Consider the following 19,621-nt stretch of genomic DNA (forward strand, 5'->3'; position numbering starts at 1 on the left):
TTACAAGCCTGAAGTGACGTGTATGGTGTTACAAGCCTGAAGTGACGTGTATAGTGTTACAAGCCTGAAGTGACGTGTATAGTGTTACAAGCCTGAAGTGACGTGTATGGTGTTACAAGCCTGAAGTGACGTGTATGGTGTTACAAGCCTGAAGTGACGTCTATGATGTTACAAGCCTGAAGTGACGTGTATGGTGTTACAAGACTGAAGTGACGTGTATGGTGTTACATGCCTGACGTGACGTGTATGATGTTACAAGCCTGAAGTGACGTGTATAGTGTTGCAAGCCTGAAGTGACGTGTATAGTGTTACATGCCTGAAGTGACGTGTATGGTGTTACAAGTCTGAACTGACGTGTATAGTGTTACAAGGCTGAAGTGACGTGTATAGTGTTACAAGCCTGAAGTGACGTGTATGATGTTACAAGGCTGAAGTGACGTGTATGGTGTTACAAGCCTGAAGTGACGTGTATAGTGTTACAAGCCTGAAGTGACGTGTATGGTGTTACAAGACTGAAGTGACGTGTATGGTGTTACAAGCCTGAAGTGACGTGTATAATGTTACAAGGCTGAAGTGACATGTATGATGTTACAAGCCTGAAGTGACGTGTATAGTGTTACAAGGCTGAAGTGACGTGTATGGTGTTACAAGTCTGAACTGACGTGTATGGTGTTACAAGCCTGAAGTGACGTGTATAGTGTTACAAGGCTGAAGTGACGTGTATAGTGTTACATGCTTGAAGTGACGTGTATGATGTTACAAGGCTGAAGTGATGTGTATGGTGTTACAAGCCTGAAGTGACGTGTATAATGTTACAAGGCTGAAGTGACGTGTATGGTGTTCCTGAAGTGACGTGTATAGTGTTACAAGCCTGAAGTGACGTGTATGGTGTTACAAGGCTGAAGTGACGTGTATAGTGTTACAAGCCTGAAGTGACGTGTATGATGTTACAAGCCTGAAGTGACGTGTATGGTGTTACAAGCCTGAAGTGACGTGTATAATGTTACAAGGCTGAAGTGACGTGTATGGTGTTCCTGAAGTGACGTGTATAGTGTTACAAGCCTGAAGTGACGTGTATGGTGTTACAAGGCTGAAGTGACGTGTATGGTGTTACAAGCCTGAAGTGACGTGTATGATGATACAAGGCTGAAGTGACGTGTATAGTGTTACAAGGCTGAAGTGATGTGTATAGTGTTGCAAGGCTGAAGTGACGTGTATGGTGTTACAAGGCTGAAGTGACGTGTATGATGTTACAAGCCTGAAGTGACGTGTATAGTGTTACATGCTTGAAGTGACGTGTATGGTGTTACAAGCCTGAAGTGACGTGTATGGTGTTACAAGCCTGAGGTGACGTGTATGGTGTTACAAGCCTGAAGTGACGTGTATGGTGTTACAAGCCTGAAGTGACGTGTATAGTGTTACAAGCCTGAAGTGACGTGTATAGTGTTACAAGCCCGAAGTGACGTGTATAGTGTTACAAGCCTGAAGTGACGTGTATGGTGTTACAAGCCTGAAGTGACGTGTATGGTGTTACAAGCCTGAAGTGACGTCTATGATGTTACAAGCCTGAAGTGACGTGTATGGTGTTACAAGCCTGAAGTGACTCGTATGGTGTTACAAGCCTGAAGTGACGTGTATAGTGTTACAAGCCTGAAGTGACGTGTATAGTGTTACAAGCCTGAAGTGACGTGTATAGTGTTACAAGCCTGAGGTGACGTGTATGGTGTTACAAGCCTGAAGTGACGTGTATGATGTTAAAAGCCTGAAGTGACGTGTATGGTGTTACAAGCCTGAAGTGACGTGTATAGTGTTACAAGCCTGAAGTGACGTGTATCGTGTTACAAGCCTGAAGTGACGTCTGTGATGTTACAAGCCTGAAGTGAGGTGTATGGTGTTACAAGACTGAAGTGACGTGTATGGTGTTACATGCCTGAGGTGACGTGTATGGTGTTACAAGCCTGAAGTGACGTGTATAGTGTTACAAGCCTGAAGTGACGTGTATGATGTTACAAGCCTGAAGTGACGTGTATAGTGTTACAAGCCTGAAGTGACGTGTATAGTGTTACAAGCCTGAAGTGACGTGTACAGTGTTACAAGCCTGAAGTGACGTGTATGGTGTTACAAGCCTGAAGTGACGTCTGTGATGTTACAAGCCTGAAGTGACGTGTATGCTGTTACAAGACTGAAGTGACGTGTATGGTGTTACAAGCCTGAAGTGACGTCTGTGATGTTACAAGCCTGAAGTGACGTGTATGGTGTTACAAGACTGAAGTGACGTGTATGGTGTTACAAGCCTGAACTGACGTGTATGATGTTACAAGGCTGAAGTGATGTGTATGGTGTTACAAGCCTGAAGTGACGTGTATAATGTTACAAGTCTGAAGTGACGTGTATGGTGTTCCTGAAGTGACGTGTATAGTGTTACAAGCCTGAAGTGACGTGTATGGTGTTACAAGGCTGAAGTGATGTGTATGGTGTTACAAGCCTGAAGTGACGTGTATAATGTTATAAGGCTGAAGTGACGTGTATGGTGTTACAAGCCTGAAGTGACGTGTATGATGTTACAAGGCTGAAGTGACGTGTATAGTGTTACAAGGCTGAAGTGATGTGTATAGTGTTGCAAGGCTGAAGTGACGTGTATGGTGTTACAACTTGAAGGCTGAAGTGACGTGTATGATGTTACAAGCCTGAAGTGACGTGTATAGTGTTACATGCTTGAAGTGACGTGTATGGTGTTACAAGCCTGAAGTGACGTGTATGGTGTTACAAGCCTGAGGTGACGTGTATGGTGTTACAAGCCTGAAGTGACGTGTATGGTGTTACAAGCCTGAAGTGACGTGTATAGTGTTACAAGCCTGAAGTGACGTGTATAGTGTTACAAGCCCGAAGTGACGTGTATAGTGTTGCAAGCCTGAAGTGACGTGTATGGTGTTACAAGCCTGAAGTGACGTGTATGGTGTTACAAGCCTGAAGTGACGTCTATGATGTTACAAGCCTGAAGTGACGTGTATGGTGTTACAAGCCTGAAGTGACGTGTATGGTGTTACAAGCCCGAAGTGACGTGTATAGTGTTACAAGCCTGAAGTGACGTGTATAGTGTTACAAGCCTGAAGTGACGTGTATAGTGTTACAAGCCTGAGGTGACGTGTATGGTGTTACAAGCCTGAAGTGACGTGTATGATGTTAAAAGCCTGAAGTGACGTGTATGGTGTTACAAGCCTGAAGTGACGTGTATAGTGTTACAAGCCTGAAGTGACGTGTATCGTGTTACAAGCCTGAAGTGACGTCTGTGATGTTACAAGCCTGAAGTGACGTGTATGGTGTTACAAGACTGAAGTGACGTGTATGGTGTTACATGCCTGAGGTGACGTGTATGGTGTTACAAGCCTGAAGTGACGTGTATGATGTTACAAGCCTGAAGTGACGTGTATAGTGTTACAAGCCTGAAGTGACGTGTATAGTGTTACAAGCCTGAAGTGACGTGTATAGTGTTACAAGCCTGAAGTGACGTGTATGGTGTTACAAGCCTGAAGTGACGTCTGTGATGTTACAAGCCTGAAGTGACGTGTATGGTGTTACAAGCCTGAAGTGACGTGTATGGTGTTACAAGCCTGAAGTGACGTCTGTGATGTTACAAGCCTGAAGTGACGTGTATGGTGTTACAAGACTGAAGTGACGTGTATGGTGTTACAAGCCTGAAGTGACGTGTATGGTGTTACAAGACTGAAGTGACGTGTATGGTGTTACATGCCTGAGGTGACGTGTATGGTGTTACAAGCCTGAAGTGACGTGTATGATGTTACAAGCCTGAAGTGACGTGTATAGTGTTACAAGCCTGAAGTGACGTGTATGGTGTTACAAGCCTGAAGTGACGTGTATAGTGTTACAAGCCTGAAGTGACGTGTATAGTGTTACATGCCTGAAGTGACGTGTATGGTGTTACAAGTCTGAACTGACGTGTATGGTGTTACAAGGCTGAAGTGACGTGTATAGTGTTACATGCTTGAAGTGACGTGTATGGTGTTCCTGAAGTGACGTGTATAGTGTTACAAGGCTGAAGTGATGTGTATAGCGTTACAAGGCTGAAGTGACGTGTATGGTGTTACAAGGCTGAAGTGACGTGTATGATGTTACAAGTCTGAAGTGACGTGTATAGTGTTACAAGGCTGAAGTGACGTGTATAGTGTTACAAGGCTGAAGTGACGTGTATGATGTTACAAGTCTGAAGTGACGTGTATAGTGTTACAAGCCTGAAGTGACGTGTATGGTGTTACAAGGCTGAAGTGATGTGTATAGTGTTACAAGGCTGAAGTGATGTGTATAGTGTTACAAGCCTGAAGTGACGTGTATGATGTTACAAGCCTGAAGTGACGTGTATAATGTTACAAGCCTGAAGTGACGTGTATGGTGTTACAAGCCTGAAGTGACGTGTATGGTGTTACAAGCCTGAAGTGACGTGTATAGTGTTACAAGCCTGAAGTGACGTGTATAGTGTTACAAGCCTGAAGTGACGTGTGTGGTGTTACAAGCCTGAAGTGACGTCTGTGATGTTACAAGCCTGAAGTGACGTGTATGGTGTTACAAGCCTGAAGTGACGTGTATAGTGTTACAAGCCTGAAGTGACGTGTATGGTGTTACAAGCCTGAAGTGACGTCTGTGATGTTACAAGCCTGAAGTGACGTGTATGGTGTTACAAGACTGAAGTGACGTGTATGGTGTTACATGCCTGAGGTGACGTGTATGGTGTTACAAGCCTGAAGTGACGTGTATGATGTTACAAGCCTGAAGTGACGTGTATAGTGTTACAAGCCTGAAGTGACGTGTATGGTGTTACAAGCCTGAAGTGACGTGTATAGTGTTACAAGCCTGAAGTGACGTGTATAGTGTTACATGCCTGAAGTGACGTGTATGGTGTTACAAGTCTGAACTGACGTGTATGGTGTTACAAGGCTGAAGTGACGTGTATAGTGTTACATGCTTGAAGTGACGTGTATGGTGTTCCTGAAGTGACGTGTATAGTGTTACAAGGCTGAAGTGACGTGTATGGTGTTACAAGCCTGAAGTGACGTGTATGGTGTTACAAGCCTGAAGTGACGTCTATGATGTTACAAGCCTGAAGTGACGTGTATGGTGTTACAAGGCTGAAGTGATGTGTATGGTGTTACAAGCCTGAAGTGACGTGTATAATGTTACAAGGCTGAAGTGACGTGTATGGTGTTACAAGCCTGAAGTGACGTGTATGATGTTACAAGGCTGAAGTGACGTGTATAGTGTTACAAGGCTGAAGTGATGTGTATAGTGTTGCAAGGCTGAAGTGACGTCTATGGTGTTACAAGGCTGAAGTGACGTGTATGATGTTACAAGCCTGAAGTGACGTGTATAGTGTTACATGCTTGAAGTGACGTGTATGGTGTTACAAGCCTGAAGTGACGTGTATGGTGTTACAAGCCTGAGGTGACGTGTATGGTGTTACAAGCCTGAAGTGACGTGTATGGTGTTACAAGCCTGAAGTGACGTGTATAGTGTTACAAGCCTGAAGTGACGTGTATAGTGTTACAAGCCCGAAGTGACGTGTATAGTGTTACAAGCCTGAAGTGACGTGTATGGTGTTACAAGACTGAAGTGACGTGTATGGTGTTACAAGCCTGAAGTGACGTCTATGATGTTACAAGCCTGAAGTGACGTGTATGGTGTTACATGCCTGAAGTGACGTGTATGGTGTTACAAGCCTGAAGTGACGTGTATAGTGTTACAAGCCTGAAGTGACGTGTATAGTGTTACAAGCCTGAAGTGACGTGTATAGTGTTACAAGCCTGAGGTGACGTGTATGGTGTTACAAGCCTGAAGTGACGTGTATGATGTTAAAAGCCTGAAGTGACGTGTATGGTGTTACAAGCCTGAAGTGACGTGTATAGTGTTACAAGCCTGAAGTGACGTGTATCGTGTTACAAGCCTGAAGTGACGTCTGTGATGTTACAAGCCTGAAGTGACGTGTATGGTGTTACAAGACTGAAGTGACGTGTATGGTGTTACATGCCTGAGGTGACGTGTATGGTGTTACAAGCCTGAAGTGACGTGTATAGTGTTACAAGCCTGAAGTGACGTGTATGATGTTACAAGCCTGAAGTGACGTGTATAGTGTTACAAGCCTGAAGTGACGTGTATAGTGTTACATGCCTGAAGTGACGTGTATAGTGTTACAAGCCTGAAGTGACGTGTATGGTGTTACAAGCCTGAAGTGACGTCTCTGATGTTACAAGCCTGAAGTGACGTGTATGGTGTTACAAGACTGAAGTGACGTGTATGGTGTTACAAGCCTGAAGTGACGTCTGTGATGTTACAAGCCTGAAGTGACGTGTATGGTGTTACAAGCCTGAACTGACGTGTATGGTGTTACAAGACTGAAGTGACGTGTATGGTGTTACATGCCTGAGGTGACGTGTATGGTGTTACAAGCCTGAAGTGACGTGTATGATGTTACAAGCCTGAAGTGACGTGTATAGTGTTACAAGCCTGAAGTGACGTGTATGGTGTTACAAGCCTGAAGTGACGTGTATAGTGTTACAAGCCTGAAGTGACGTGTATAGTGTTACAAGCCTGAAGTGACGTGTATGGTGTTACAAGTCTGAACTGACGTGTATGGTGTTACAAGGCTGAAGTGACGTGTATAGTGTTACATGCTTGAAGTGACGTGTATGGTGTTCCTGAAGTGACGTGTATAGTGTTACAAGGCTGAAGTGATGTGTATAGCGTTACAAGGCTGAAGTGACGTGTATGGTGTTACAAGGCTGAAGTGACGTGTATGATGTTACAAGTCTGAAGTGACGTGTATAGTGTTACAAGGCTGAAGTGACGTGTATAGTGTTACAAGGCTGAAGTGACGTGTATGATGTTACAAGTCTGAAGTGACGTGTATAGTGTTACAAGCCTGAAGTGACGTGTATGGTGTTACAAGGCTGAAGTGATGTGTATAGTGTTACAAGGCTGAAGTGATGTGTATAGTGTTACAAGCCTGAAGTGACGTGTATGATGTTACAAGCCTGAAGTGACGTGTATAATGTTACAAGCCTGTAGTGACGTGTATGGTGTTACAAGCCTGAAGTGACGTGTATGGTGTTACAAGCCTGAAGTGACGTGTATAGTGTTACAAGCCTGAAGTGACGTGTATAGTGTTACAAGCCTGAAGTGACGTGTATGGTGTTACAAGCCTGAAGTGACGTCTGTGATGTTACAAGCCTGAAGTGACGTGTATGGTGTTACAAGCCTGAAGTGACGTGTATAGTGTTACAAGCCTGAAGTGACGTGTATGGTGTTACAAGCCTGAAGTGACGTCTGTGATGTTACAAGCCTGAAGTGACGTGTATGGTGTTACAAGACTGAAGTGACGTGTATGGTGTTACATGCCTGAGGTGACGTGTATGGTGTTACAAGCCTGAAGTGACGTGTATGATGTTACAAGCCTGAAGTGACGTGTATAGTGTTACAAGCCTGAAGTGACGTGTATGGTGTTACAAGCCTGAAGTGACGTGTATAGTGTTACAAGCCTGAAGTGACGTGTATAGTGTTACATGTCTGAAGTGACGTGTATGGTGTTACAAGTCTGAACTGACGTGTATGGTGTTACAAGGCTGAAGTGACGTGTATAGTGTTACATGCTTGAAGTGACGTGTATGGTGTTCCTGAAGTGACGTGTATAGTGTTACAAGGCTGAAGTGATGTGTATAGCGTTACAAGGCTGAAGTGACGTGTATGGTGTTACAAGGCTGAAGTGACGTGTATGGTGTTCCTGAAGTGACGTGTATAGTGTTACAAGGCTGAAGTGACGTGTATAGTGTTACAAGGCTGAAGTGACGTGTATGATGTTACAAGTCTGAAGTGACGTGTATGGTGTTACAAGGCTGAAGTGATGTGTATAGTGTTACAAGGCTGAAGTGATGTGTATAGTGTTACAAGGCTGAAGTGACGTATATGGTGTTACAAGGCTGAAGTGACGTGTATGGTGTTCCTGAAGTTACGTGTATAGTGTTACAAGGCTGAAGTGATGTGTATGGTGTTACAAGGCTGAAGTGACGTGTATGGTGTTCCTGAAGTGACGTGTATAGTGTTACAAGGCTGAAGTGATGTGTATAGCGTTACAAGGCTGAAGTGATGTGTATGGTGTTACAAGGCTGAAGTGACGTGTATGATGTTACAAGGCTGAAGTGACGTGTATAGTGTTACAAGGCTGAAGTGACGTGTATAGTGTTACAAGGCTGAAGTGACGTGTATGATGTTACAAGTCTGAAGTGACGTGTATGGTGTTACATGGCTGAAGTGATGTGTATAGTGTTACAAGGCTGAAGTGATGTGTATAGTGTTACAAGGCTGAAGTGACGTATATGGTGTTACAAGGCTGAAGTGACGTGTATGGTGTTCCTGAAGTTACGTGTATAGTGTTACAAGGCTGAAGTGATGTGTATGGTGTTACAAGGCTGAAGTGACGTGTATGGTGTTCCTGAAGTGACGTGTATATTGTTACAAGGCTGAAGTGACGTGTATAGTGTTACAAGGCTGAAGTGATGTGTATAGTGTTACAAGGCTGAAGTGACGTGTATGGTGTTACAAGGCTGAAGTGACGTGTATGGTGTTCCTGAAGTGACGTGTATAGTGTTACAAGCCTGAAGTGATGTGTATAGTGTTACAAGGCTGAAGTGATGTGTATAGTGTTACAAGGCTGAAGTGACGTGTATAGTGTTACAAGCCTGAAGTGACGTGTATGGTGTTACAATACTGAAGTGACGTCTGTGATGTTACAAGCCTGAAGTGACGTGTATGGTGTTACAAGACTGAAGTGACGTGTATGGTGTTACATGCCTGAGGTGACGTGTATGGTGTTACAAGCCTGAAGTGACATGTATGATGTTACAAGCCTGAAGTGACGTGTATAGTGTTACAAGGCTGAAGTGATGTGTAAAGTGTTACAAGGCTGAAGTGACGTGTATGGTGTTACAAGGCTGAAGTGACGTGTATGGTGTTCCTGAAGTGACGTGTATAGTGTTACAAGGCTGAAGTGATGTGTATAGTGTTACAAGGCTGAAGTGATGTGTATAGTGTTACAAGCCTGAAGTGATGTGTATAGTGTTACAAGGCTGAAGTGATGTGTATAGTGTTACAAGCCTGAAGTGACGTGTATAGTGTTACAAGGCTGAAGTGACGTGTATGGTGTTACATGCCTGAAGTGACGTGTATGGTGTTACATGCCTGAAGTGACGTGTATGGTGTTACAAGTCTGAAGTGACGTTTATGGTGTTACAAGCCTGAAGTGACGTCTATGATGTTACCAGCCTGAAGTGACGTGTATGGTGTTACAAGCCTGAAGTGACGTGTATGGTGTTACAAGTCTGAAGTGACGTGTATAGTGTTACAAACCAAGGAAAAATAAAGAGCATTAATCTTAGATTCGAACCAACAATCATATATTTCTGACCAGCCTACTGCACGCAACCCAACACAACCAGCCCTTCAGACGATGCATATTAGAACTGAGAGTGCGGAAACATTACAATATATATATATATATATACTACTCAAAACAAGTTAAGAAACAGCCACAATTGGAAGGCTGTGTGTTGCAAGACCAACCGGCCATGACAGATTAACTATAGTCATATAAAAAAATTGGGTGTTCTTTAACTTCTTTACGTATATTACGTTTATTTCTATTGTCGTAGGTGACTTCGCAGTGCTGTTGGCGACCGGGATGTCATACAAGCGGGCGCTGTGCTGGAATTTCGTGTCTGCCTTGACGGCTTTCGTTGGACTGTATATCGGTCTGTCTGTCTCCACAGACCCGCTGGTCCGACGGTGGATATTCGCCGTCACTGCCGGGATGTTCGTCTACATCTCCCTGGTCGACCTGGTCAGTTACAACCGATATTATTCCGTGTTATTGTGGTCAGCAAATGACAGATTGTTTTGGGTTTGCACAATGTTTCACGGCGTGTGGGGGGACGCTCGTAGTGATGTAGGTCTCAGGCATTTACCCCTTTAGCGAAACCAACAATCAGGAGTATGAGGCTGACAAAGCATTATAAACGTGGTGTTTGGGGATTCAAACTGACCAGCGGATCATGGCCAAGGGACGCAACTCTGCAAAGCGAGAGGAATCGCCTGAGCCAATCTTATACCCGTTAAACGTCCCATCGCCCCACAGATAATAAAAGAATAAAGCAGTGTTTCATTTTGAAACATGTCTTCCAAAAAAACATAAACTAACTCAGATATTTGTTATACCATCACATCCCCATTGTCTGAGGGACAAATTCAAAAGTTTGACTTCGGAAAACAATCTTATGCAAATTCCCTGCGAATTTCCATCCGACAAAGTCAACTTAACGGATTTCTCAGTGTCTTATACTGTAACTAAACTCAGCAAAGAGTCTGATGCTGTTTGTACCCCAAGATCGTCATCGCTGTCAGAGAGAGTAGGGAGAAAAAACCCAGATAACTCGGCCCACAAGCTCTTAGCATCACTGGTATGTAAACCGTAACGCAACAGGATTCGCCAGGCATATACTGTTAGGAGTTGTAATCAAATACATCCTGTCTTTCCACGAGATTTATTTTTTTTTATTTTAATTTAATTTTATCTTATTATTAGGAGGGGAGGGGTGTGTGTAAAACGCACGCTGGACGCGGTAGTTCCTCAAAAACACTGTTCTTCTTCACGACATAAACGTTACTATACCATCCAACCCTATACTGTGGCACTGGTGAACAGGACTTCCATATTCTTTCAGTTACCGTCTTTTATTAACAATGTGTCGAGAAACCGGAAGTTGGTGTTTGTGATGCACAACGTTGGGATGTTGACTGGTTTCCTCTTCATGCTGCTCATCGCCTTGTATGAGGATAAGATCAGCATCTGAGGTGAGGCGGACCATAGTCTCTTACATTCTTTGCACAGAGAGAGAGAGAGAGAGAGAGAGAGAGAGAGAGAGAGAGAGAGAGAGAGAGAGAGAGAGAGAGAGAGAGAGAGAGAGAGAGAGATTATTTACATTTTATATGGTGTGCTTGCTAATAGGACTTGTACATTTTATATTTAAATCATGTTTCACACGCATTATGTCATTGTTGTGAGACGTTAAATCGCCTGTTTTTCCCCACCCTCCATCCCCAACCCCACTACAGGGGCATGTCGACGGTCACAAAATTGCATGATGACAACGAAGAAAATATTTTTATTCGGACATTTTTTATATAGTTAAGTCAGTGATTATTATTTGATGATAACCAACTTTCGTTGCTCATTAGTGTGTTTAATGGAAAATGATTGCGAAAAACTAGTTCCAAAATGATTGTTGACGGTCTACAGAGTAGAAATCGTCGTACTATCCCAAGTGGAAACCAAAAAAGGTCAGTCATGTACAGTAAACTACGTTTATTACGAACACGCTTATAACAAACAACGGTTATAACGAACTTAACTTAGTGGTCCCTTTTCGTTATAACCGTAGTTTACTGTAATTTACTTCTGCTGACAATATTTAAGCTGGAACGTATGCAGTGTCTGCTATAACTTTGAGAAGGGTTTATGAGATTTATCTGCGCCAGAAAATGTTTATACTTTCGTACTTATTACATTCATACGCAAATAGATTAACAGAGACTCGGTTGATTTTCGAATAAAGAGTCGCGATGAAGCCTGTCTGCACACCACTGTTGAGTGTTCAAGGGTAGGTTTATCCCACCTCAATTATAGTAGGACCAAGGATTTACTAGTATACTATATTATACATAACAAATGTTATATTTGGGATAACACTTTCTTAGTTAAGTACAGATTCTCGTACTGGAGTCCCGCCAGAGTGAGGCACCTAATCTTACAAAGTCAGCGATCTAACCCACTCAGCCACCAAGGCTTCCACAAAAATGAAAGTCTGCCAACTGGTAGTCTACATCAGGTACTTTGTGGTACAATAATCTGTAGTTTACTAAGAAAGTGTTATCCCAAATATAACATTTGTTACAATTGACCACTTTACAGATTACACAGAACCAAATGTTTTCCCATAGACTTCTATAGTAACGTTATATTCTTTTTAAAAATAACTAAGCATTCAACAGCTATTACCTGTACGTGTGTGCACAGTTTGGCCTTAGAGCAGAAATAAAAACATAAATAATGACTAGCTTAGCCAGCTCCTTTTCCGAGTACAGGAAGCTAAACACACCACCCCCATTTTCGCACCAAATGTCACCTACTTTAAAATAGCTGTGGTCACATTCAGCATAAGTCATTATGTTAAAAAAGACAGAACTAAATATAGAAAAACATGGTCAGTTTTAATAACTGGATGGATGAAAGACATAAAAATCTTACAGAATATCCTCCAATCACAGCCTGCAGATATCTCTCGATCTCACTGAACCCTACTAAAGCCGCATTGTCCCAACTGGTTCTGATTTGGTGTAGTAGAACCTCTAAATGGCATTGTGTGTTTATATTTTACGTATGCTTCTTAAGGGGAGGTTATTCATGGCGCGTGATGACAATTTGGCCACTCGGTTGTCGCGTGAACCCGTTCCCGTATTCTGACAGTATTAACGACAGTGACGGTAACCAAATGTTCAGGAGGGAGTCACTTCCAATTTCACTGTCTCCACAAGTTCCATACATGCATATTTTATTGAGGATGAACGGTGTGAATGTGGCTGTATCCATGAACGTGAACACACAATGTCATTTTACAAAGTGGTCAAATGTAACAAATGTTATATTTGGGATAACACTTTCTAAGTAAACTACAGATTCTCGTACAACAAAGTACCACAAAGTACAGATCAGATTCTAGTACTTTTTTGGGTTGAGTCCCATCCGGGAATCGAACCCACACTGCCAGCGTGAAGAAACCTAATCGCCAGCACACAAAGTCAGCGTTCTAAAACACTCAGCCACCGAGGCTTCTACAAAAATGAAGTCCGACAACAGATAGGCTAGATTACGTTATCCCAAATATAACATTTGTCTTATGATGTATATACGTGTTCGAACATGTGCACTGACAGACTTGTCCTGCGCGTGTGTATAGAAGGTTCGTGTGAAGAAATGCTTGCATAAGCCCTATGTTAAATTTACAGTTACTTGAATTTTGTATTTGATTATTTTCCCAAACCTATAATTATATGAATGTCAATACGTACTTTTGTAATCTCACAGTTAAGACTCTGCAAGGGCGAGATGTAGGTTCTCCCTTAGCATGTCAAGATTAACGACGCAGTCCTTTCACATTGCAGGGTTAGGGTGTGCGAGACCTGGACACAAGACGTGGAGACTTTGCCAGAAGCAATAATACCTCAAGTGGTTCTGCGAGTGATAGTGAAGATGTTATTGTTTCAAACGTTATGTTCTAACCATAGTACCTCTTTTTAAACTGACACGGTTGAATATTCCTCACTGTGTAAGTGGTATAATACTTGGTTACACGTAGAAAATCTTTAGCTCTGGTCTTGAACTGTGATAATGGGATTATCAATTAATTCGGCGTTGCGTAGTTTTACGTAATATGTTGCAGACAGTGCAAGTGCGAGGGTATAATGTCACATACTGGTTATCAACACTTTTTTAACGCCGCACTCAGCAATATCCAAGCTATAGGGCGGCGATCTGTAAATAATCGAGTCTGGACCAGCAAGGTCAGTGAAAGACACCATGAACATAATATATCAAAACCTATATGTGATGAGACAGATATGGTATTTTTACTCGATATATATAAACCTATTTCGCCTCTAATGGTAAAGTCAATGTGTGTTTTTTTATACTTTTTAAATACCTCTATAATAAGCGGTCAAATTGGGTACGAGATCAATTGCCACAAGCATAAGCCATGTATATTGTCTAGAATAAACAATAAGTTCTAGTTCTAAGATTTACTAATAAAGTCTTGGTGGGATTTTATGGAGGTTCTAGAAAATAATAATATTCCTGCAGTTGACATTCGTTCACACGATGTCTGTTTACACAATAACATACACGTGGGGAAGGAAACTATGGCCTACAAAATACATCAGATTTATTAATCATTTTATTCTCTCATTTGTACAATGCAGGAAGAAATACATTAAAATTAATTATCTTAACTATCCAAGTGTGATCCAGTCTATTGAGCAATACTGTCGGCAACAGGGCATTTAGATGCTGAAGAAACTTACTTAACCAATTTTACCATTTAATATATTTTATTGGTTAAAAACCAATAAAGGTTCTCAATAAAAAACTTATGGACAAACAAATTACCAAGAATCACCTCTATTAAACATTGGAATTCTTGCTTAGAAATGATATCTGTCATGAACATTTCAGTGGTTTTCAATATCAAATATTACATCATATACTACCTACACTTCAGCAACCCATGCTTACCGTGAAAGGCGACTAACGAGATCGGGTGGTCAGGCTCGCTGACTTGGTTGATGCATGTCATCGTGTCCCAGTTGCGTAGATTGATGATCGCTTATCGAATTGCATAGTTCTTGATAGTTCATTTTCTCAAATAATATCCTCTCATTTGATATTGTGCCGTGTGATATTAACGTAGATGTGAGGATTCTAACAGATGTGTCGAAATGATTTTTTTCAATATACTTACATTAATCAATGCTGATAAACGCATGGTTTTTCAACTCTCTAAAGATACTTTTCCTACGCCTCAGAATTAACATTAACAGGGAGAGAGGCAATGACGACGCCTCACACTGAAGCAGTACTTTTACAGCTATTCGCTGCGAGGAGTCGTCAGACGATCGCGAGGGTAGGCACGCATGCTGCGTTTATGAATAGTCAGGCGTTCATATATAATGATCATGAATAAGGAGAGGTTGCGAACTGATCAATAGTAATGGTCCTGTTATCAGAAAACGCAAAAAGGAACCAAGACAAATATTACACCTTGAATTGTGCGTATCATCTGTCCATTTGAACCTGATAGCGTTATTGAAAACCAACCTCACTGAAAAAGATACTTCCCTGTATCAGCTATGATAGATAATGTTTGTTACTTCATACGCAAGCATTGCATGGAAGTAAGAGATCTGGTTTTACTAGATTGGTTGTTAACGCACGTGATGTGTTTATTAACTGCGACGTGTATATGTAACATGATGTATTGTTTCTTTGTGAGGAGAGTTTATTTATGACATTTATAATAAAATTATTAAACCACAAAACCTTTGGGTTTTTTGTGCTCTGTAGAGAAACCGTCTGTGTGAATGAATGAATGAATGAATGAACATTATTTGCTAGACACATTGCAAGCGTAATAGTGTACGCGTGGCGAGAAGGGTCTGGAGTCAAGTTGTAATATACAAGTCGAAAATAATATACTATTCAAAAGAAGTTCAACAACACCGATTCTTTCACGTTTTTATAATATATAGTGCTTTAACGTCTTTTGAGCACTATGTTTAGTCAAGCCTCGTCACTCTTTTTGGTAGACTTACCGAATAACTGACGTTTTTTTTAAGTCGATATACATGAACAAAGCAGCGAAATACAAGTAGCAAACTACCCTTGTGTATATTATATATATAACAACGGGTATAATAAAAATAAATTGCACTGATCCCGCTTTCCTTCTCATGTTACGGTCTTCTATTCGCTATGGGGCGAAAAACTCGGATCACTGGGCTGACGCAGTCATTCGCGTGTTTACCGTTGGGAATGCCTCACCCACAACACGAGTTCCACTCACAACCAGCGAGAACGCCATATACGACAGGCCTGCGATCCGACAATTGCAGTACGTAGCTCAAGCGGGAGGCGATGCTAGATTCGGATCGTCTGCCGCTGGGAACCACGTTGTTATCAAGTGATTCAATAACGGTCATCATTTAGATACTCTAGGGGTGTTGAGTGGCATGTTGCAACACGCGGACTAAACTTCTCGGATTTCTTGCGACTAATAGCATAGCGTCAGCACAAAGCGTTCAGCGGTGTAGCCGTGCTCCTCCGGGAGGAAGAGTGACGGAAACCTACCGTGTGACAACTAAGCGAGGCACGGAGTGTGTATACACACACTCCTACCGCTTGAGGTCCGCGCTTGGCCACGGATCCGAAATTAACATTTTCTACTTCGCGCTATTTCAGAGATCCGAAACTATCCTAAAATCCGATTTATCACACACTCCGTTCTCGCGAAGTCAATTGTTCTCTCTCATCGCTCGCTCGCTGACGTATGGTGAGCGTAACAGCGGCGAACCCGGCCAATCAATAGCGTCTTTACAACCGGCGACGTGCGCGATCACTATTTTGTTCGGATTACTGACACTTTCGAAAGGGGAAAAAATGGAAATAAGAATATGGAAAAAGAAACATGATCGGTGAGGAGGGTCGCCGGAAACTATGAGAGTCCTGATGGGAGGGTCATACAAAATAAAATACACATAGCATATTCTACAGGCATCATGAAAGCGAGTAGGTACTGACTAAACACAATGTAGGATGATTGTACCACTATTTGCATAACAATTTATTTCGCGGATATAGTGGTGTAAATGCACATTTTGTGAATTCCTGCTGCTTCCGACAATTAATTTTACGGAAATTTACAAAACTAAACTGTCTGTCTTTCATTGAAATGGGTAACTGGCGTGTTTCTATGGCAGAAGGTGTGTACGTGGCTGAATAACTTGACAACACGGCGACGGGTATGAGTTCAATTTATTTGAATGACTTGGTAAACTGTGTATATGTTTACACCATGAAATACACAATAACATACAATAACATACAATAAGATACAACATAAAACGAGAGCATGGTAATTCTTCTGACATGCAAATCAAAGTATGCATAACACAGACATCAATGAAATATACTTTAGCTTTAAGTAAGTGTATGGGAAGAAAATTAAGCATTGCTGCATGTACATATGACGCTGCCATTACTACACATAAGCTTTATATGATGACAATTAAGATAGAACTTGAATTACAGTTGCACAGATATTGAAGATATGCACGAAATGCCAAATCTGCACACATCTTCCGGCTTGTAAAACGTAATCAATATATAAACCTAATTATATATATTTACTCATGATGATAAGCAAACGTACCAGAAGGGTGTAGGTCTCATTTCAGTATCCCACGACTACATGGTCAGGGGCCCATGAAGATCCGGGGTAGAATAGGTCTTCAGTAACCAATGCTTGCCATAAAAGGTGACTATGCTTGTCGTAAGAGGTGACTAACGGGAGCGGGTGGTCAGGCTCGCCGACTTGGTTGATCCATGTCATCGTATCCCAATTACGTGGATCGATGCTCATGATGTCAATCACTGGATTGTCTGGTCCAGATTCGATTATTTGCAGACCGCCGTCATATAGCTGGAATATTGCTGAGTGCGGCGTTAAACAACAAACAAACAAACATGGTCAGGGCTACAGTGACATCAAACTACCTACAAATACGGAAATAATTTTAAATGTACAATAAAACTAACTTTCCTACACAATGCTCTTGCGCGTGTGGACATTATTATCAAATCAGTGCTACTTTAAATACATATTTACAAATCTGAACATAGCACTATCATTAAACACAAAAAATACCAAACATCCCAATACCATCATAATAGGATACATATATATACAATACAATACATTTAACACATACATGATAAAAGCTTTATAAACATATTTAAATAACTGCCTGTCCTGGAGAATAAGCCATTCACTAAATCTCACACATCATAGAAATATTTTATTTAACGCACACTTGTATATATATTCTTATTTTAATATAACACATACAGATACATTTACATAAACATGTTTACGCATTTAATTGGAAACATACCTTCACAGTTAAAAGTCTTTAAACGTGTCCCCTTGCTGTCGCCTGTCAGTGACTTGCCTGTGTAGTGACTGAGGGTTAATAAATGCATGCAAAGCTGACCCTAAGGAGAACAATAGGGTCAGCCACTCAACCAGAACATTTGCCCGGGCTGAAACAAAGGGGCTGGTATGGATTGTGTATATTTCCTCCAGTATTGAAGCTACTTTATTTAAGATCCATTGCAGAGACATGAATATGGATTAAAACTCAACAAAGTGGTTACATGTTATAGTGAAGGGGCTATGAACAAATGCTGCCACTTGTTAACATCATCAGAGAGTCGTAACGTAGTTTCGCCCCATATCTCAAGCTCAAGGTCTTCCATGCAATCAGGCAGTCCGCCTTAGAGGAAAGACATGAAAACATCATCATCATTCGACAATGGGTCAACGAAGGAATTCGCATCTGTGATATCAAAGATATTATCGAACATTTCATTTCTTTCTTGCATATTAATAGTACATGACATAAAGATGTGTTTGACTATGTTATGGGCACCAGTTCCGCAATGACTCTCTCACGATTCTATCTTAGAGCATCCTATTTTGACCATATTAGACAGAACATAAAACTTTGAAGGCAATCGTAAAGAAAGTTGCCAAATCCTGTGTTGACCTTCTGATCTGATACCAGTGTATTACTGGTACCGTATCATTAGTTCTATTAAAACTTGGTCTTTAAGATATTATAAATCTTGGGTGAATGGTGTTATGCAAATTGCTAAACATCAGATATTCGTTATCGAAATCTGCAACTGAAGTTACCGTAATTATCCGCAACTATCACTTGCTGACCATTTGAACTTCTTAATGCGTTCTGATGGCATTGTAAAATTCCTGGATGTCTCTGTTTAGATGGAGGGAATCTATTGTAAAAATCTCTGTTTACTGATATTTAAAATGTGCATATTGTTAAATATTGACTGTCAATATTTTAAACGTGTAATTGGATGCATGCAATGCTACGCGAGTATACATGAAGGTGGTTATAGTTATAGTTCGATACATGTTGGGGAATGGTCGGGGGATGTATGTACGTAAGTACGAATACATGAGGGCGGATATAGTTAAAGTTCGATACATGTTGGGGAATGGTCGGGGGATGTATGTACGTAAGTACGGATACATGAGGGCGGTTATAGTTATAGTTCGACAATGTTGTGGAATGGTGGGAGGAGGGTGTATTTAAGCATGAACACGGATACATGAGGGCTGATGCAGATGGAGTGAGATGGAAGTGGTGTTATGGTGAGAGTGGTATGTATGTGTATAAGCACGAATACGTTGTTTTTGTTGTTGTTGCATTAGGTGTTTAAGAGGTCGCCTTCTGCCTAGGCAATTTCGGCTGACCTGTCCCTCTTTGGGACTCCTGTGTGTGAGAAGGGTTAACATATCTATTGTGAGTTCGGTGTTCACATAATTTCTGTTTTTGCATTGATATGATTTCTATTTTAATTACGAGTATATGAGAGCGGATGTAGTTATAGTGCGACCGATGCTGGGTATGGCGGAGAACGGCGGGTGTGGTGGGAGGAGGGAGTATGTAAGCATGCTCATGGATCCATGAGGGCTGACGTAGAAATAGTGAGAGGGTTGTAAGGATATGGTACGGAAAGATGAATACGATGTGTGTGTGTGTGTGTGTGTGTGTGTGTGTGTTTTATTCACCTGTTCACCTATAGTGTTTCCTTTTAATCTATAAATGTTTAACGCATTTCAATTACTTTCTTTTCTCATATGTCACA

General features: G+C 41.6%; 1 protein-coding gene across 1 annotated transcript in view; it reads left to right on the forward strand.

Annotated features, from left to right (window-relative positions):
- LOC139465274 (zinc transporter ZIP4-like) overlaps nt 1-10,907 on the forward strand; it is a 37,246-nt gene extending 26,339 nt beyond the window's left edge. The window contains exons 13-14 of the mRNA XM_071246951.1: nt 9,711-9,898; nt 10,779-10,907. Coding sequence (XP_071103052.1) covers nt 9,711-9,898; nt 10,779-10,907 — 317 coding nt within the window. The remainder of the gene's footprint in view (nt 1-9,710; nt 9,899-10,778) is intronic.
- Nucleotides 10,908-19,621: the final 8,714 nt, after the last annotated feature.

Source organism: Haliotis cracherodii, unplaced genomic scaffold (genome assembly GCF_022045235.1).
Source record: "Haliotis cracherodii isolate W230 unplaced genomic scaffold, xgHalCrac1.p SCAF_18, whole genome shotgun sequence".
In the NCBI taxonomy this organism is placed as follows: domain Eukaryota; kingdom Metazoa; phylum Mollusca; class Gastropoda; order Lepetellida; family Haliotidae; genus Haliotis; species Haliotis cracherodii.